The sequence below is a fragment of the Cyprinodon tularosa genome, unplaced genomic scaffold (genome assembly GCF_016077235.1).
Source record: "Cyprinodon tularosa strain WSP-4 unplaced genomic scaffold, ASM1607723v1 ctg296, whole genome shotgun sequence".
NCBI classification, from domain to species: domain Eukaryota; kingdom Metazoa; phylum Chordata; class Actinopteri; order Cyprinodontiformes; family Cyprinodontidae; genus Cyprinodon; species Cyprinodon tularosa.
The window spans coordinates 460,891-482,425 of record NW_024039003.1 but is presented as its reverse complement, the minus strand read 5'-3'; the positions used below and the strand labels follow the sequence as shown (position 1 = coordinate 482,425).

At 40.6% G+C, this 21,535-nt stretch overlaps 1 protein-coding gene across 1 annotated transcript in view; it reads right to left on the bottom strand.

Annotated features, from left to right (window-relative positions):
• LOC119787363 (potassium/sodium hyperpolarization-activated cyclic nucleotide-gated channel 1-like) overlaps nt 1-18,527 on the bottom strand; it is a 35,920-nt gene extending 17,393 nt beyond the window's left edge. Inside the window, exons 1-2 of the mRNA XM_038291185.1 lie at nt 17,887-18,527; nt 1,095-1,518 (exon numbers count right to left, since the gene is read on the bottom strand). Of these exons, the coding sequence (XP_038147113.1) occupies nt 1,095-1,518; nt 17,887-18,527 (1,065 nt within the window). The remainder of the gene's footprint in view (nt 1-1,094; nt 1,519-17,886) is intronic.
• Nucleotides 18,528-21,535: the final 3,008 nt, after the last annotated feature.

Sequence of the window (21,535 nt, the reverse complement as noted above, 5' to 3'; positions counted from 1 at the left end):
GCGGTGCGCCGACAGAAGGAACCCCTTCATCAGCAGCCTCTGGCCAGGTCACGTCCTCGCGGTTCACCGCGGCGGCTGGTAGGTGTTTTTCATCTAAATAATCCAAACTGCATATTCTGCCGGCAGATTTCTGCATTTTAAGTTAATTTAGGCGTCAATAAACTGTTTAAGAGGAGAGAGATCATAGCCTCTGATCATCAGCGCTGTGTCTCTCTCCCTGCTTCAGCTGCTCAGACGCGCTGGGCCTGCTGCTCCTTTGCTGCGCCTTGACGCGCGTCAACCATTGACTTTGCATGTAAACTCGCTGCTTCTGTCGCGCCAGCTGCGGTGTGAACGCAGCATTAGTCATTCGTTGCGTTCGCCTGTCTGCTAAGCTCAAAACAACCGCGCCTGGCTTGACGGAGAAACCAGGAGAACAGCTGTGCATATTTACGACAGTGCACTTTTACTTTCGCCCTCTGGGGGGAGTCTCGCTGGAAAATCAACACCGGTTGCATAGTGTACCTTTAAGGTTCTCTACTTTCCACCCAAGACCATCCCCACCCTGCAGCTCATGGACAAGCAGGTATTCAGCAACTCCTTCCAGATACAGTTTCTTACCGGAATAAAATCTCTGTGATGAAAAATTTCTGTTATGTTAAATTCTCTACTTTTTATACTATAGTATTCTTTGCTTCAGTAATTCAGCCAATGCATATTGTTAATAGAAAAACGTTTTTTAATGCTGTTCTAATGTTAAAGTTTAAGAGAAATCTGCCAATTTCAGTATGGTAATATAAAAACTTTCACAAAAAACATAAATTAACGGCCAACTTCTGACATTAACAAAAGTATTGTTATTATGCAAGATCCAAAAAGTAAAAGAGAAATCCCACTATGTACAAGTTTAACAGAAAAAGAACACTGTTAACAACTAAGATTATAACATGGCAACCCTAAAATACAGACAGAAACTTTCCCAACAAAGTGGACAAAAATATCCACTTATAAATTGTTTAAAGGCTTTAAATTATCTAGACTCCTTGTAACAGTTTAACAGACTATTATGAGTTCTTAAAACAAGGGTAATTAATAAAAAAGATTCAACAATCTACCTCTTCCCACTGGTGGATGTAGCGAATGAGTCTGGAGAGGCGCAGCAGCCGCAGCAGACTGAGGATCTTGGTGAACCGGACGATCCTAAGGGCCCGGGCCGTCTTGTAGAAGTCTGAGTCGATGCGAGTTTCCACAATGAGAAAGATGTAGTCCACGGGTATAGAGGAGACAAAGTCCACCACAAACCAACTCTTCAGGTACTTGATCTTGATCTGCTGTGGATCCAGGATTATCTCTGTGTTGTCCTCCTTGACGATGCCAGTGCGAAAGTTGAGGACCAGGTCTATGAGAAAGAAGGTGTCCGACACAACATTGAAGACAATCCAGGGTGGTGTGTGCTCATCCTTGAAAAAGGTGATGCCCACAGGGATGATGATGAGGTTTCCCACCATCAGCAGCAGCATGGTCAGGTCCCAGTAAAACCTGAAACACAAAAGTTAATAAGACATTTCCTCAACGGAAAAGATTGAAAGCTTTACACCAAGTGTTCAGTTCTGACTCTTAAAGGAGGCGGTTGCATTTTTCTGCTGCTCTGCAACTTCCTGATCTGTCCCTGCTTTGCTGTGTCTTGTCTTTATTGAGTTCTCTCTTCATATCACCTGAATTCAAACATTGGATCTGGTCAGCTGGTCTCTCAATGCAATTGATCAAATGTTCTCAACTGGAAGACAGGGAAAAGGGGCCCTTCCTGTAACCTGACTCCGCCAGATGGATTTGCTCCGCATATCCATCTGGAAACCTTCCGTTGAAGTAATTTTGGGAAGGGGCGAAAATACTGGTTAGCTGATTGGCCTATGTTGGTGATAGACGGGCCAAATAAACCAATCAGATCAACGGAGCATATGACGTACTAACAGAGCGACGACGAAAACACAACCACAAGCCAGGCTACTCTTGCCGAAACCAGTCGGGAGAAGAGCAAAAACATCTTTTCCTCTGAGAAAAGCCTCCAGAGCAGTGTTTTGCTCTTCTTTCAGTGAAGAAATACTCTGTAATTCCGATAAAACTTGCTCGATAGCCACGCTAACGCTAGTTTCATCGGCTGAAGCCGCCATGTTCTTTAGACTGAACTGTCGCGCTTCTCGTTGCGTCACACCTCAACCCGCCTCAAAGCCAACGCTGATTGGACGTTCGTTTGGTGAACGGCTCCAAATTTTCTTTAACGGAGAGTCTCCAGACTGATCTGCGAGTGAAACCTTGAAAGCTCGCGAGATCAGGATGGTCTCACGAGGCTACCCTTCCTGTCCTACCGGGACATACTTCGTGGGAAACACCATGGACTCCTGGAAGGCTTGGAGGATGGTGTGTTTTACAATGTTGTCAGTGGAGGATATTGAAGATGTATGGATTTTCGGATTTATGATACTTGGATTTCTTTGGATTTGGAGAATACCTGATGTATCTGCGATCACAGAGGATGTTGGGGGCAATTTGGGCATTGATCAGGCTGCCGGCAGCGGTTGACGAGCTCACAAAGGCTGTAAACGAGCAGGACCGTGAAATGAGCCCTATGCAGGCTGGCTGTAGTGGTTGAACTTAAAGGTGAGATAGGATAATATCTTCCATGTGCAGGCTTGCTTCAAGGCAGAAAAGCCCAACAAATTTGAATTGTTGTATTCCCCATGTAGAGCCAGCAAGAAAAGCCTCAAAGCTGATGGAAAATTCCTGTGCAGCATGCTCTAAGTGTTATTTTGGATTCAGCCTCCCCCTTATCTTACCTCCCCTGGATGTTATGGCGGAAGGGCCCAAGGGAACGTATGATTTAGTATGATTGGATTGAATATACTCTGTAAAGTGCCCTAAGATGACATATGTTGTGACTTGGCGCTCTATAAATAAACTGATTTGAACTGAATAAACCCCTATTTAAATAGATTCAGTCAGTTATTGTAACGGCAAGAGGGCAAAATAAGAAAAAATAAAAATTTCTTTTTTTTCTTTCCTTTTCTTCTTCTGTTTTTCTGCTCTATTTACATTGCAGTTTCCATATAAACTGTAAAACTCCCTGCATAATTATAATAAAGCAATTTATATGCATGAAACAAGTGGACCATTAAGGCAATTGCCATACTGCTACACTTGTGAAAGTAAAATCTGTTGGGCTCTTTTTGTCAGCAGGACAATTATTCGTATTGCCACATTGCCAGACAGGACACTGTTTAAAGAAAAGAAAAAAAAAAAAAAGAAGCAATGAAGCATCAAAATATATGAATTAGTGAAGCTGTTTTTAGGATTCTACACTAATGAAAAAGTTAATGGCGCAAAAAGAAGAGGACAGTCATTATGTAACCATGATAAAATTCTGGTTAAAAATACAAATATGATAGACAGACCTAAATTAAACAAAGAGAAACAAAGAATGAGAATCCATAGAGGATACTACAGAAAGCTAAAAACAAGAAAACATAATTTAAATATTAACTGCTGAGTATAGTAATGACAACAAAACCTGAAAACTTTAAATCTATGTCCGACAAATTCTAATTAACTAAAAAAAATAGTTATTTTAAAAGGTAGACAAGTCATTTTAGAATGTTTAAGAGGAAAAACCCAAACATCAGTTCACAAATTTAAACTCGATCAAATTAAGATATCTATTTATTTAGCTTGCCAAACACTATTTAAGCAGCTGTTGGAGGGAAAAAAAATGCTTTTTAAAAAAATAAGGACACTAATAATGTGGAATCTAAAGGAACTATTGGCATGTCTGTTAAGCAGCTGGATGTAGGCTGGCTATCAGAGCAGCTAATCAGTTAGCCTGTATCTGCTTATAACATTTTATAATAACTGAACTTTATTGATCTCACATTGGAGAAATTTCCCCCCTGTATTTAACCCATTCCCTTGGGGAGCAGTGGGCTGCCATCATGCGGCGCCGGGGAGCACTGAGGGGTTAAGGGTCTTTGCTCAGAGAGCCAGAGTGGCAGTCTGTGGGAGTGGGACTCAAACTCAGAACCTCAAGATTCCAAGCTCTATGCCCTGACCACTAGGCCGCCACTATCCTCGTCTTTCCCTTTAAGGAGTAGAGAAATTAGATTTATTTCTCTAGAATAAGGTCTTGAAAACTATCATTAGATTAAATAGGTATTTATCATAGATTTATGCTTAACTCAAAGTACCAAAATCAAAACATGATATTGTTGTAATAAAAAAAGTCATTATAACTACTAAACTATCATTATTATTTTAGTACAAGTATAAACAACTGTTACCTTTCTGTTTTGAATAGGAGGAAATATTACTAATATAAAGAATATGATAGATCAGAGGTCTTCAACGTTTTCTAAGGACCCCAAACTGATGGCGAGATGGAGCGGGGACCCCCTAATTTTATATATTGTATGAAATAGTGTTCTATCAAACTGGTCCAATAGTCACTCTATTACAGATGGAGTAATGTAACTAAAGTAATCCCTCCCTGGGATTATTAAAGTATTTCTGATTCCTGGTTGATGGGACAGGTGTTGTGAATGAAACGGTGCCCAGCTTGAAAGAGCTCCTGTGTGTCTCTGAATGTTTGCATTGATGACTGAAAGACATCTTCTGCCTCCATTTATCTGTTTACTACAGCGTGTTTAATTCATGTTAATGTGGATTTAAAGACATTTCAATTAGTGGAAAAAAATGCAGGAGGGAATATAAAAAAAAAAGGTTTAGGTTACAGCTATCCTATACCTGTTTGACCTCTTTTCTCTGGTTCATTTGTCATTTATGTTGAAGATTATGTAAAAATATAAGTTATGTTTTTTAGATATTTTATGCAACAAATCTTGATATTCTTTCTCTGACTTTTTGAAGAACTAAACAAATCTAGAGTCTATGTTTCTGTTACTATTAAACTTATTGGAACAACAATAACAAAACATTTTTTATATAATCTTCTAATTTCCACTCTTTTGTCAGATATTTGACTTATTTTTACTCAGAAATGCAGATCTGTATTGATGGCTGAAAGACCTCTGTCTCCATTTATCTGTTTACTATAGTGTGTTGAATTCATGTTAATTTGGATTTAAAAACATTTCAATTAGTGGAAAATATTGCAGGGGGGGAATATAAGTCTAATTAACCAAAACTTTGCGACCCCCATGCAGTACCTCTGCGGACCCCCTGTTGAAGACCTCTGTGTTAGACAAAATTAGACTTGGACAACTTTTATTGTCAATTTGAATACACAGAGTGTATATGAAACAGAATTTTATTTAGTACAGCTGTAGCAACTATCAAATTGCCTCTAATTGTGGTCACTTCTGGGTGCGGGAAATCCAGGTCCTAACAAGCTTAAAGGGGAAAGTCCAGCCTGGGAGACACTTCCATTTATTAAGCACACACACAGAATGCCATCCAGATTCCTGGCTGGCCGTCTATGGCAGCATGCAAAGAAAATGTTAGTACTGATCATTAGGTGGATATAATTAAAACAAACCAGTATATGAATAGAAAGAATTTAAAAAAACGTGTGACCTCCCCACACCCTTCACTCACTGTCCTTACGGTGACACAAATAGATTTCACCCACAGCAATGCCCGAAACCAGAACTACAAATGGCTCCTATAACAGCTTTTCAGACAGTAAATGAACATTTCCATTCCATAAAGTGCAGCAGTGATCAAATGTAAACAATGTGGGGGAAAAAACATGGTGCCAAAAAAAAAAGTCCCAGAAAATTACATTGATAATCCTCCTCTGGAGGGCCGCTAGATGAACAGCTAATGTTTTTTCTTTTGTTTTTCGATACTTTTTTTAATGCACAAGTAAAACAGTGTAAAGAATAGTCAAGATTTATTTGCTAATATTAGTATTTGTTATGCTGGGGATTAAAATATATAAAGAAGATATAAATGCAAGAAGAAATTTCCCTGAAAACCACAAACCAAACCATGCAAGATGCTTTATAATTAAGGAAAACATTCTATATACAGCATTTTGCAGTAAGAATAACTTAGAAAATAATGCTTTTCCAATCTTTTTAAAGGTCTTCTGTGTGTTAGAGACTACATGAGTCCCTTGACTGACTTCTCTTTTTCTTTTTGCAAATTCTGGAGATTTTCAATTAAAATTTTCCATTTTTTTTCAGTAATCAAAATATGCGCATCGTTTTTAGGAAAACTTATTTTTTATGTTTTGAATTTGGTGCTTTTAAAGTCGGCATGAGGAACAACAGAAGTAGGGTTTGAATTAGTCCAGTACCTTTATTATTGTTTCTAAAATGATTCCAGGCTTGTTATAACTCAAAAAAACAAATTAACTTCTTTGAAGCCAGAAGGCTCCTTCTGAAAGTGAAAACCAACAGAATATTGTCCAAATAAGCTGAGATAATAAAAACAAATATACCAACTCAAAGCTGATGTTCTTACAAGGGGATTAAAAATGGCAGCTACTTTTTCATCTTAAAAATAAGAGTTATTAATGAGCTATAATTGATTTTTATATGAAGAGTGTTTGAACAACACCCCTCCTTCAGAGACATAGACAGGTATGGGGCATTGCAGGCTAACAAAGAAGCCAAACGACCCCCATTCCAAAGGGGTGGAACTATTTGTCTGTTCCAATTTGCATGTTTTCTGAGCATAAACAAGCCTTTGTTGGGCTACTGTATAAAGCCTGGAACTCAACGCTATTTCTGACATTTTGAATTGAAAAAACTTCCTAGATGGAAGAGAAACGTCTTCAAACTTGGAAACAAAGTCCAGTGGATTGTTTTCTAACTTTTTTGGAATGACTATGATCTGGATGACTGAGAATCTTCACCAGCACCTCCAAAACATTATTAAAAAGACTAAATATACAGCTTATATATGTTTGTTTATTGGCCTTTTTTTTTTATTCATGCATGCATGTATCAGACTGCATGTTTGATGAGACTCAGAGCCCTTATTAACCTCTCAGCAATTCAGCAAGAGGCCAGGCACACCTACATGGTCAACACAAAATTTGGTAGAAAGAGACAGACGCATGGACGCATCACGAGCTACCCACCAACTGCGAAACATAGCCTTAATGCTCACTAGAAAAGAGGGAAACACTCCAATAAAGTTACCTTGGCCCTTTGAGGAGAAGCAGGCCCACAGCACCATAGACCCTCAGCTATGCTTTCTAGTGGGTATTTGTTCATGCATACATCATTTAACACCAGAAACCCCAATGCTGCAGAAAGGCTCAATGTTAAACACACCAGCTCAAAATATATATCTCTAAATCAGAGGTCTTCAACAGGGGGTCCGTGACCCCTAGGGGGTCCTCGGAGGTACTGCATGGGGGTCGCGAAACGTTTGGTTGATTCATTTTTTTTTTTTTTTATATTCCCTCCTGAATTGAAATGTCTTTAAATCCACATTAACATGAATTGAACAGACTGTAGTAAACAGATAAATGGAGGCAGAAGATGTCTTTCAGTCATCAATGCTCACATTCAGCAACACACAGGAGCTCTTTCAAGCTGGGCACCGTTTCATTCACAACACCTGTCCCATCAACCAGGAATCAGAATCAGAAATACTTTAATAATCCCAGGGAGGGATTACTTTAGTTACATTACTCCATCTGTAATAGAGTGAATATAGGACCAGGTTGATATAACACAATTTCATACAATATATATAATTAAGGGGTCCCCGCTCCATCTTGTCATCAGTTTGGGGGTCCTTCGCCTGAAAAACGTTGAAGACCCCTGCTCTAAATAAAGCTCAGCATTTACATTCATGAAGGTGGACAGGAAGCTGAGTACAGAGAGCTGGTGAAGCCGTCTAGAGGAAGGGAGAGAGACAGACTTCCTAAGGAAGCTTAGGTCCTTTGGCGTTTGCCGCAAGATGCTACATATTTGCGAGTCTGTGAGGGTGATCTACTCTTCCATAATCTGCTGGGGTAACAGTGTTAGAGCTAATGACTTAAAAAAGCTCAACAAGCTAACTAAGATGGCAGATTCTGCTCTAGGAACTCATCCAGAACCTCTGGAGATTATTTAACAAAGTCAAGGTTCTTCATAAAGTCAAGAAGGTTATGGACAACGGTGAGTATCCTCTTTAGAAGATTTTTGAAACAACAACAGAGTCACCTTAAGTCAGAAGATACTCCTGTTAGGAATCCAGCTTGTTTTTTGTGTGTCTTTCTCTACCACCAGGTGGTGCCCTGTTCTCGATGGTCCTCTCGCACACCTGCGGCTGGTTGGCTCATCACTGAGGACTATTTAAGCGGTGGACTGTCACTACCTCGACGCCAGAGTGTTTGCCAGTTTGGGGTACTCTAGCCAAGCTGAGATTAGCTGAGTCTAACTGAGTTTTTGTTTCTCTGAGTTCTAACTGTGTTTTTGTCTTTGCCTTCTGTAAGGTTTATGCTTTATACATCATGTGCATTGTTACTTTGTTAGCCGGGTTAGAGAGAGTAGAAGGCCTTCCTTCACATTGTGGATGTCACTGTGTGTACGGAGGTAATCTAATCAGGACAGCCTTCGTGTCTTTAAAAATACACAGGATATGGGCGCATCTTGGAGCCGGACAGATAGAGGAGAGCTATCTGTAATCCTTGTCAGTTTCTGATACGGACAACTAAGCATCCACATGATACAACACATAGACTCATGAGCTATGAGAAGGAGAAGATGGCCTTGTTCGGGGCTCAATCTTTGCCGGACGCTCGTGGACGTGATTTTTGAGCCCACAGCTGTGCAAGCTCCAAGCATTTTCTCTGTCCTGTAACGACCTGATCTCAAATAAACTCTGTTACTTTTTACTCCTCTTTTTATAGTCCCTTTTATATGTTTTTACCCAGTTTGAGTTAAGAGTAGTAAATATCTTGCTCCCAGGAAAAGAACCGTGAGGAAGCCCCTGAGGCGCAACGGCTTTTTTAGGGGACATAACTTCCTCATTTAGCACTTCCTGCAGGAAGCCATCCTGCAAGCTGGATGTTTTTGGCCTTCTTCCCCTGGAAGGATTGTTTGAGTCTCACACTGAGCAGGGGATTAACCTCCACAAGTTCCGTTCAAAACCTCCTGGATTCCAAGTGACAGTCCCCTCCATAGTGCCTCAGGAACCAACCAAATTAAAACCTGTCTGCCCTCCAACGAGTTCCTCCCGCTGGTTAACCCACACAAGACTGGATTCTGGGAAGAAGGTTTTCTCCACTAACATGAGTCCCATTTTCTCTGTTTCTCCAAAGTCATTATTCAAAGTTCCCACGGACCCTGAACTAACCTCTGATACTTCCCTTCCCTCTTCCAGTTCCGGTTCACCAGTACCATGAGTTTCCTGAATCCAACCCCGTTCATCTCCTCAATAAACCTGTTAAACTTTTACCCTGGTTTGTCTGAGTGGTTTACTGCATGCAGGTCAAATCCCTTAAGAAAATCATGATCTCCAGATCCAGTGCAGGACAGACCTCTACAGAAGATCCTTCCTTCCTAGAGCTATCAACACCTACTGTACAACACCTGTTTAAAAAAACAACATAGGAGTTACTGTACTGCAACCTTTTATTTCCCTTTGGGTTTAAGTAATTTTGTAATTTGATTTGAATTTTTAATTACTCTATCTGTTATATTATATTTCATGAAATATGTACATATTGTCAAATCTGTTGTTAAGATGTGGAAATCACAGGATGCCGTTTAAGCCTGGGAACAGAAAAAAAGTGACTAGTGTCACAAAATTTATAATAAAAACAACCATAAATATTACACTTAAGTTGTGGTGCAGCCTTGTGGCCAATTATACAAGAAATTAGCCTCTGTGTCAGATTATATAAAGACCCCATCAACCTAAATAGTCATTTTGTACTACACGTTAAACCTGTATGGGGTGAAAGGTTTGATAAGGATCCAACTACCTTTGCCACTAGTCATTAGAGATGTCCCGATCCAGGTTTTTGCACTTCCGATCTGATACAGATATTGTTTTTGCACTTCCGATCCGATACCGATATTGTTTTTGGACTTCCGATCCGATACCGATACTGGCCGATACCAGCCTATCCGAGCATGTATTTAAGTTTAAGTTAAAGTATTTAGCCTTAGTTGTAAGACTCATGTTGAAAAGGGTTTTAGTACTCTTGATAACATCTAGCCAGCTAAATTAGGTGAGATTGAATAAAACACACTGCTTGGTAACAACAAAATTACCTGTTTATTAAGAGATACACACAAACTGGACAAAATTACGAATAGCAATCTGAAATTGCACAGTGAACAGTAAAACCGTAAACAGTTAAAGGTGCAAGTATTACTGTAAGCTTTAATAAAAATGCAAAACAGGGGAACACTGTCGCAAAAAAGTGGAATGGATCGTTTCAATCGGCGAAACTGGAAAATACGGACCGGATTTTTTTTTTAAACCGGATCGGCATTTTACATGCTTTGCCGATACGCATTTTTTTGCCAATATCGGCGTCCCGATCCGATACGTGGATCGGATCGGGACAAGCCTACTAGTCATTATTGACTCTATTTTACATAAACATGCTTCTTTTTCTCTCCACTGAATGAAAGGTTACCTTTTTTTATCCTCCATTAAATGACTTTTGAACATCTTAAAGAAGATTGCTAATAAATCTATCTGTATATTTTGGAAAAATTCTGCACTTATATGCTAGAAAGAACTAAAGTATGTCTGCTTCTGTCTCCTTGAACCCCAGTCGGCCTCAGCAGATGGCCGCTCAGACTGAGTCTGGTTCTGCTGGAGGTTTCTTCCTGTTAAAAGGGAGTTTTTCCTCTCCACTGTCGCTACAAGCATGCTTAGTGTGAGGGATTGCTGAAGAGTCAATGATTCAATGCAATCAGCTGGTTTTCCTTCGATAGAAAACTTTGAATCAATCTGACTGGATGATCTGGTGAACTGGAAAGTGACCTGAGATGACATGATGTGAATTGGAGCTATAGAAATAAACTGAACTGAATTGAATTAAAGGCTTTGCAGTAAAGAAACATTTTTGCCTCTTACCAAAACAAGACCTGATGAATTAAAAAGTGTCCACAATCATAAATAAAAATTGTAATTTTAATATTATAGAAACATCTTTCTTTGTTTTACTGTGCATATAAATGTTCCATATATCCGTTTTAGAGTTGGAACAGAGGGTCAGCAATAATGCAAAGTTCACAGGGTTATGGCCTTTACTCAAGGGTCCCGCAGCGGCAGCTTAGCAACTGTTGAACTTGAATCCCCGACTTACTGCTCAGTCACAAAGAGCTTCAGTCATTAAGCCTCCACTACGAGCATTGAAGAGTTCAGATGGGACACTGCTTATTGGATGCTTCTTTATCTTGAAATTAATTATATAGAACCTGCACTAAAAGTCGGAATTAGAAACAACAAGGGGATGGAGACCATTTGTCCTAATCAGCTTTCTGTTGTTCTCTGCCAAACAAAGCATTTGCATTCCTCTCCACATCTGCCCTGTTGTCTCTGCGCTGACACACTGGTCCTAATTGCACGTCCCCACTCTGGCTAAATCCACCGTTATCTCCTGGGAATCCATGTCATCTCCAGAAGTCAGCTCCCATCAGCCAGATGTTAAGTAGTTAGCATTACAGCTCTGTCCACGTCACAGAGCTGCAGAACACTGGAACAGCTGGGTAAAAAAAACAAAGGTCCTGAAGGGGACCGTGCATTACCGCCATCCTCTACAGACCGACTTATTGGCTCATCAGCTGAGTGAGTTCCCAGGAAGCAGTGCGCTGGCATGGAGAAGAATTTACCATTGTAAGGAACAGTTTCCATTAAAACAGACCCTGACAATCAGGGATCCTTGGAGGAATGATCTGAGTTGGCGTGCAAACACGCTAAGACAGCAAAAAGTCGGGGGAGTCACAAGCAAAGTGAACACAACAAGGCTTAAAAATGTGAAAGGAGCTTAGATCAATCAGGACAGCTGAAAAAAAAGGGATCACATTTGTACCAGAGATACTTATCTCTCTCTGCCAGCTCACAGCTGAAGCAGAACAGCCTGCATGCAGCTCAGTGGCTTAACACACACCTGTACTGTGGCTCAGGCCCACCAGCAATCATATTAACCATATTTGCACATCGTGCCAGTTCAGTTTGTCTGCTACACCGTGCACTGAAAGCTTTTATTAACAGCAGTTACTACTCTGGTGAACAATACAAAAAGATACAAGAACACGGCAAACATTGCTGTGAAAAGTATTTCCCCTTTACAGGTACCTTAATATGTTGCTTTTTGTGTCCAACGAAGTATACAGTGAATATAAAATTAATCTCAACCAGCTTAAAGCTCAACTTTATGTGGACTAAATGAATCCCAGAAATCACTACCGGACGACCCAATCCAAAGAAACTATGAAATAGGGAATGTTTTAGCCTAAAAATGATTACAAACCAGTTTCTAAGGCTTTGGGCGAGAATGACAGCCATCAGCCTGAATTTAAATAAAGAAGAAACGATGCTGAACCTTCCGAGGACAATTACTTCTAGGCTGCATCAGCAACTCACCACGGCGCTCACAAAGAACCGAGGAAAGCATCTTAAGCACTGCAGGTCTGACATCCCTCTGATGAGGTTGATCTTCATGATTCAGCAAATAAAAAAAAAAGAGCCTGAACAAAATGACAATGAGTGGAGAGCTCTAAAATATTGGAAAAAAATATATATAAAGGCTCTCATTACATTATAAAAAAAATGTCTTGTGTTTTGACGATTATTTTGAAACATTGGGGAAAATATTCCGTCGACTTTTGAAAATAGACAAAACGTAACGCAAGTCCTTTTTCAGTGTGTTGACTGGCAGAGTACCAATATGTATATAAAAAGAAATATATCAACAACCAAACACAGTGGTGGAAGTGTAATGATCTGAAGCCAGTGGCGGTTCTAGACCAAATGTACCAGAGGGCCAGGAGGGGGCCAGCGTCTTTTAATGGGGGCAAAGAAAAGCATGAAATAAAAAAAACAGGGCAAGGGATTCAAATATACAGTAATGAGAGCTGCATGAAGTGAAATTTCTATTAAATTAGGTTAAATTTAAATGCAGTCTTATTAGTTCAATATATATTCAGAATTTAGGAATTTTGCATATTTTATTTAATTTAAGTTAAAATAACCTTTTTCTAAAAAAAATCTGAATTGGAGTTCAAGAAAAAATTCAGCTTTAAAAATTAATCTTTAAAAGTAATTTTTTTTAAGTAATTTTTTTTTTTAAGTAATTTTTAAAATTTGTTTTGAAAAAAACTTTTAGCAGATGAAAACTGGGATCCTATCTCAATATCACCTTATTGTTTTTAAATAATTAGTAAAACAGAATTTGTAAAGAAATACAGAAGCACAGGCCCCCGTTGACCCCTGTCTAGATCCGCCCATGTCTGAAGCTGCTTTGCTGCCTGGATGGAAAGCTGAAACATCTGGATGATTAATTCTGCTTTGCCACAGAAAATCCCGAAAGATAATGTCCAGTCATCAGTTTACCTGAACATGGCGGAGCTTTGCAGCAGATGATAACTGAAAGCATAACAGAAAGTCCTCTGAGCAGCTCACTGAAACAAACAAACAAAAAAAATTGGAATAAGACCCTAAAGAGGCTCTGAAATAAAAAAAAAAGATGCTGAGCCACAGCACTTCTGTAAAGAAGAGTAGACCAACAATTCTTCCACACTGATCGCAAATAATCATTGCAAGTTATTTTGGGGGAAATTGTTGCTGCAACGACTGAAACAATGAGCTACATGGGTTTAGAGAGGAGTTGCTTTTTAACTTGGCAGCTGTGAATATTTTCTTTCTCAATTATAATCCAAAAAGCACTTTTTGAATTTTCATTATCATCAATATGTGATTTTTTAATTATTGAGTATAACAAAAATGGGGGGAAAAAAGGAATAGGCCTGTAAAGGGAGAATATATGTTTTCTTGTCACTGTATTTGTTCCACTGTATTTAGCTGACTCACTGTGTGCATGGGCGGTTCCAGACAGGGGCCAACAGGGGCTGGTGCCCCTGTAGATCATGTCCTGGCCCCTGAACTGAAGACATACACTATATTGCCAAAAGTATTTGCTCACCTGCCTTGACTCACATATGAGCTTAAGTGACATCCCGTTCCTAATCCATAGGGTTCAATATGACGTCGGTCCACCCTTTGCAGCTAGAACAGCTTCAACTCTTCTGGGAAGGCTGTCCACAAGGTTTAGGAGTGTGTTTATGGGAATTTTTGACCATTCTTCCAGAAGCGCATTTGTGAGGTCGCACACTGATGTTGGACGAGAAGGCCTGGCTCTCAGTCTCCGCTCTAATTCATCCCAAAGGTGTTCTATCGGGTTGAGGTCAGGACTCTGTGCAGGCCAGTCAAGTTCATCCACACCAGACTCTGTCATCCATGTCTTTATGGACCTTGCTTTGTGCACTGGTGCACAGTCATGTTGGAAGAGGAAGGGGCCAGCTCCAAACTGTTCCCACAAAGTTGGGAGCATGGAATTGTCCAAAATGTCTTGGTATGCTGAAGCATTCAGAGTTCCTTTCACTGGAACTAAGGGGCCAAGCCCAGCTCCTGAAAAACAACCCCACACCATAATCCCCCCTCCACCAAACTTTACACTTGGCACAATGCAGTCAGACAAGTACCGTTCTCCTGGCAACCGCCAAACCCAGACCCGTCCATCAGATTGCCAGATGGAGAAGCGCGATTCGTCACTCCAGAGAACGCGTCTCCACTGCTCTAGAGTCCAGTGGCGGCGTGCTTTACACCACCGCATCCGACGCTTTGCATTGCACTTGGTGATGTATGGCTTGGATGCAGCTGCTCGACCATGGAAACCCATTCCATGAAGCTCTCTGCGCACTGTTCTTGAGCTAATCTGAAGGCCACATGAAGTTTGGAGGTCTGTAGTGATTGACTCTGCAGAAAGTTGGCGACCTCTTCGCACTATGCGCGTCAGCATCCGCTGACCCTGCTCCGTCAGTTTACGTGGCCTACCACTTCGTGGCTGAGTTGCTGTCGTTCCCAAACACTTCCATTTTCTTATAATACAGCTGACAGTTGACTGTGGAATATTTAGGAGCGAGGAAATTTCACGACTGGATTTGTTGCACAGGTGGCATCCTATCACAGTTCCACGCTGGAATTCACTGAGCTCCTGAGAGCGACCCATTCTTTCACAAATGTTTGTAAAAACAGTCTGCATGCCTAGGTGCTTGAATTTATACACCTGTGGCCATGGAAGTGATTGGAACACCTGATTCCAATAATTTGGATGGGTGAGCAAATACTTTTGGCAATATAGTGTATTACTCAAAGAAATTCTAATGATGATCTGCACTGGAAGAGACATGGTTACTGATAGGTCTTTTGGATCTAATTCATTATTTTTTCTTTAAAGAAATTCTGTTTTACTAATTATTAAAAAAAAAAAATAGGGTAATAGCTTCAGTGGTATTGAGATAGGAGCCCAGTTTCCATCTGCTAAATGTTGTTTTCAAAACAAATTAAACAAATAATCAATTTTTTTACAGCTGAATGTTTTAGTTTTTCTTGAGTTCTAATTCAGATTTTATACAAAACGGTTATTTTAACTTAAAGTCGTAGGGAAGCGGCAGAGATGGCAAAAGTACTCACTTTCCGTACTTGAGTAAAAGTACAGATACTTGTGTTAAAAAATACTCTGGTAAAAGTGGAAGTACTGATTAAACTTCTTTACTCAAGTAAAAGTAACAAAGTACAGGCTTGTAAATTTACTTAAAGTATAAAAGTAAAAGTAGAAACCACTTTTTTCATGCCGTTGCCTACATTTTAAATGGATGTCTGCCAATAGGACTGGATCTCCGTTGTGTTCATTTTCAATCATCTCGTCGTCCATGCTACTATGCTAACGCCACCGCCACCAAGCTGCAATGATTTGCCGCCAATGAATACCGCCGAATCTGTCGATTCATCTTGTAGTGGTGCGTCATATGCAACGTAGATTCCCATCCAATTAGATTGAATTTGGTATTGATGACGTGAAAAATAATAACGGTAACTCCATTGAAAAGATTCAAAACTAAAGTAACGAGCCAAGGCGGCAGAAGCTTGGTTTGGTGTAGAAGGCTTCCAGCCGTCCATGTTTGAGCCCTTGCCTCGCAACGCTGCCAGTTCTGTTAGCTCTACGCCTGCCGAAGACACAGACGTCCATCCCCGTGAACACTGGGACGCAACTCAATGGGAAAGGAAAGGATTCTGATTTCAACCGTTGCGTATATTAGCTGAGACACATGAATCAAGATGCTATGACTGAAAAAATTTGATTGACAGATGACCGTTGATTTATGATTGGCTGAATTTGGGTGTTCAGGCTGACGTAGAACTAACTGGCCTGCAGAAGATAACGTAGAAAAAAGCACAGATTTTAAGACAGGATTTTTTTAAAAATGGGAAAATATGGTCTGATAAAGAGCACATTTATATACATGTTTAAGCCAGAATGATTTGACATTTAAAAATTATTTACTTACAACTTTATTTTAAGTCAAAAATATGCAAAATTTTGCAAATTCTTAATGCATATTGACTTAATAAGACATAGAATTTTAATTAAACCTAATTTAATAGAAATTTCCCTTCTGCAGCTCTCTTAATATATTTGAATCTCGCCCTGTTTCATGCTTTTCTGTGCCCCAACGAAAAACACGCTGGCCCCCTGGTTCATTTGGTCTAGAACCACCACTGACTGCGTGTTCACCTTCTGGAGGATATTTCTGCAAATGAGGATGAGTGTCTGCAGCATAGCCTTACTGATGAAAGACAAAAACAAAATCCTGCATTAATCTTTAGAGCTGCAAACATCTTAGATCCTTAAGAGGCCATACCTCATCCTAACACTAAACATGACCCAGCAGACCACGAGGTACCAACACAGCATAAAACAAGTTCACAGTTAACAGCTGGACGCCCTGATTCCTCACATCATTTTCATTTCAATCTCTCTCTCTTTTTATTCTACACTCCCTCTCTGTCTGTCCATGCTGTGTGGCGTATCCCCTCCCTGTCCACACCGATTCTGCTCCATTAGACTAATTGTGCTGTAATAATCTCCACTGATGTTTGCTTCTAATATCTTGAATGGTCATGTTACCCTATTTTGATTACCCCATTTCCAAGCCGCTGCTCCTCTCTCTGTAATCCTCTACTTTAGCTTGAAAACATGGAAAAAATGCAATTCAGATGAGTGGGGAAGAAAAAAAAAAAACCCTGCAGTGACACACATCAGCATACAATATGATGACAGTGAGCCTCAAGGTTATATGTCATGAAAATCCCTGGATGGTGGTGATACACATCCGGTCCGTGCATGCAGAGAGCAGGGGGAGTGTGCAGCAAGGCTGGGGAAATTATGAGGCGGTTAAATATGGGATAGATAGATGCATTAAAAACTGATAAGGACATAGTGGGGTTGGGTAGGTCCTACTGTTCATGTGTGAATAAAAACATGGACATTCACGCCCACACATCTCCAGGCCGGACAGCAAGAAGAGCTTAAACACCCTGCTTATGTGCTCTAAGAGCAGCACAATGACCACCAGGATGTAAGAGGATTTTGTTTGCAATTGAAGTCCTTTTCTAACATCAAATGTTTACTTGTAAGGGTTTATTTTGCATGTGTTTGAAGCTTGGAAAAAAAAGTCATGTTCCCAAAATTCAGTTCAAATGCAAAACACGTTTGGGTTTTATTCTCCATGCTTCTGATCAGGTTCTATAATTAAAACAGCAACAGTGTTTCTATATTTTTATTTTCTAAGGATCAATTAAGGCCAAATGTTTTAGAACTGTTTGATAGATTTAATGCAGCTTATTAATCCAGTTTTTGCAGTAATGATTTACCTAAAATCACTGTATGGGTGGATTATCCAGAAACCTGCAGACTTCACGCGCTCCCTCTCGTGCTCCACGGCCCTCTCACTGCCCAGCATCCGCAGGGAGAACTTGTTGACTCCGGGCTGGAGCATTGCCCCGAACTGTCGGTGCATGAAGCCGGCCTGATACAGTCGCTCATCTTCGGGTATTATCTGATCCGATCCCTCCAACTTGATGAAAGCTGACGGGTCGAAGACGGGCGGCTGACTCGGTGCCCGCTCCGGGGCCCCGGGGCCAGGCTCCCCAGGTGAACTCTCACTCGCCCCGGCTTCCGTTTCGGGCAGGAGGCGCCGCTGCTCCGCGGGATCCGAGTCCGGAGGATGCCTCCCGGTGATGGACGAGATGCTGCTCCGGGAGAAGCGGCAGTCCCCGTTCAAGTTGGATTTCAGCGCGGACGCGTCCCTCTCCAATTCCTCGCTCCTGGCCTCCTCGATGCTCCTGCAGCTGCTTGCCGGAGACAGAGAGGACAAATGTTTTAGCCGAATACTTTTCCTTTTAGTGTCCTTGTCGCCGCTGTCGCCTTCGCCTTCAGTCACAGTTGCTCTTTGCGCAATGTTTTGCGGCAAGCTGTAGAGCCGTTTGCGCATGGAAGACTGGAACCTTTCCATGTTGATCAAACAGATGACAGGATGCTCTCTAAGGAGGGAGCGTGAAAACAGAGGGATAAATCATGGATGTGACAGAGTTGGGCTCCCGCTGGAGGCAAAGCAGCGACGGCGCATCCTCAGGATGGCTCCTATCTTCTCTGACTCTTGGGACGCGCCGCTTTGCTCCGCTTTAAACATTGACATGAGTCAATGGTCTGCAGCCGCTTTAGTCAACACGCACAGACCGAAGTGGAAAAATACGAGAAACACGTAAATCCATGTGAGCTGACAGGGCGCGCTGGGGAGCGCATCAGGATGCAGCATGCTGGGAGTCGGACGTGCCGGAGTGGGAGAATGCTGCTGCTGCTGAGCTCCTCAATGACAAAGCAGCATCTCCACCTCCCCGAAACACCCGCGCAAGGTGAACACGCACACGCACTTAACTGGTGCATACATCCACAGTGCGCTCACACCGCTGATCGTCTTGCTCACCGACAGGGGCGGATCTAGAAAAATATTTATGGGGTGGCAAGAGGGGGGCAGGATTTTTTTAGGGGTGGCAACATATGGCATTTGTTTACACTGAATTTAATCACAGTTATCACAGTTTGGTGAGAATAGTATGTACAGTACTAGTGTTTCATGTGAAACAGTTCATATTAATAATACATCGTATAATGTGATCTCACTTAATAGGAGATAGAAGAATGATAACACTACTTCTAGAGGGGCCTTATGACAGGAAAGGTATTAAGGTAAGACACAGGTGCTGAGTCGCAGATGTGTGAGATTGACTGTCAGAGAGGCAGCTTTGCAGCATTTGCACAAGAAGAAACTATAGAAGGAAAAAGTTTCCCATCAGAGATCTATGGACTGAGCTGGAATAAAGTGAGCAGAACTACACAGTAGAAATAAATGGGTCAAGGCACCCGAACAAGGTACCAGACATCCATGTAATGTTTACTCTGAACACACATTTACCCCATTTGTTCCTCAGTAACTTGACATACAGCAGTTAAGGCAACATGAAAGGGACATTTTATGCATGTAGATATGCTGTAGATAGAGCTGTATATGGAGGACCAACTCTGCCATATTTAAAAATAAATACAGAAATAAATAAATGCTCAATAAATAAATAAGCATACAAATAATTGCCACCAAAAATACAATCAACAAATAAATGTAATTAGAAATTATATTATAATGGCAGGCAGAAAGAAATAGCAGCGAAGAAATAACTAGGGTAAAAAAATACAAAGGAAGAATAAAACAGACAAAAATATGATAACATGCACATAAATAAATACTTAAATATAAGTAATAAAAAAATGAAGTTGAAGATAATAAATGACAAAAAAATAAATAAGGTAAATATTAAAGAGGCAAAGAAATAAAAACAGTTATATACCTTTATGACTGTTTATTTATTTTTAAATATGGTAGAGTTGGTCCTCCATACTGCTGTATCAACAAATCAACAAAAAGGCGGGTTCTGTATGTTACATCAAAATCTCCACAAATCTGAAAAGAAGCAACATAAAAAATACATTTTGCTTGTGAGTAGGTTCATACGGGTCATTTCTGGATAGTTTCATATTATATATACAAAAAAGAAACAACAACACTGCTTCATATTAAGCAGGATTTACACCAGTATCACATTTTTAACTTTTAACACTTTTGGTTTTATTAAAGGAAAAATCAGATTTTCTCAGGTGCCAAAACAAAATGTAACAGCTCTGTAAAGGCTCACCGGAGATCATAACATAAAGTTAACATGACTATAACAGCTGAATGCAGCGATTTCCATGTTGCTCAGCAAAACGCTTCACAACTTTATTTAGATCCAATCCCTTTTTGCTTTTTGATTTGAGTTCAACCAAACTTGATCGTCTCTTTTCTGTCATAGTTGACTGCAAATATGTCTTTATGAGCCTGAGACGTCAGGCCTAACTAACATCATAGATAGAGAAATAACGTTCTGCAACCTGATTTTTATCATCTCAAAATCAGCACTGCAGCTATGCTAGCAACATTGTGCTTTCATTATCGTTTAATTTCCCGATAGATAGTTGATCTGTTTTTACCAGTTTCATCCTGTGTCTCCTCTCCCCATCACCCCTGGCTCCCTCGCTTTGCCTCATTCGGTTTTCAAAACAATCAGTCTCAGTCGCTCTCGCGTCATCTCGTGCTGCATTCACTGCAGTCCGACATTAGAAATTAGCGGTCGTAATTCTCAAATGATCCATAATTTATAAGCCTCGCTACCCCTACCGCCAACTGGGGTGGCAGCAGGGGTGGCAAGGCTGTCATTTAGGGTGGCATTTGCCACCCTATGCCACCCCAGTAGATCCGCCTATGCTCACCGACAGCGTGAATATTGATGGAAGTAATCTATCGGGTTGCCATTGGAGACGGGATGCTCCCACCCCGCCCTGTCAGCAACTGGAGGAAATAATTCAGAGAAGAGGGTGTGCCTGGGAGTTCACGGTTCACTTAAAAAGTGAAAATTGGTTTACCAACTGGTACACTATGATCTGATTTAGTTTAAGTTGCATTATTTTAATATGATGATTATTATTATTATTATTATTAACCGTCTTCATCTCAGGTAAAAATTTCAATTCAATTCAGTTTATCTGTAAAGCTCCAATTTACAACACTAAGCATGCTTGTAGCGACAGTGGAGAGGAAAAACTCCCTTTCAACAGGAGGAAACCTCCAGTAGAACCAGGCTCAGTGTGAGCGGCCATCTGCTGAGGCCCACTGGGGTTCAAGGAGACAGAAGCAGACATAGAAAAAGAAGCATAGATACAAAAGGCAGCTATAAAACGCAGCTCCGTCCAGGAAACAGACAGCCAGGTAGACTGGTTGTGCGTGATGTATGTGAACTGTAAAGTGACCTGAAATTAAATTTGTTGTGAAATGGTGCAATAAATAAATTGAATTTAATTGAATGAACAATTTCTTAGAAATGTAGCTAGACTTTGGGAGCCGAGAGAGCCCAAAAAAAAAAAAAAAAAGGA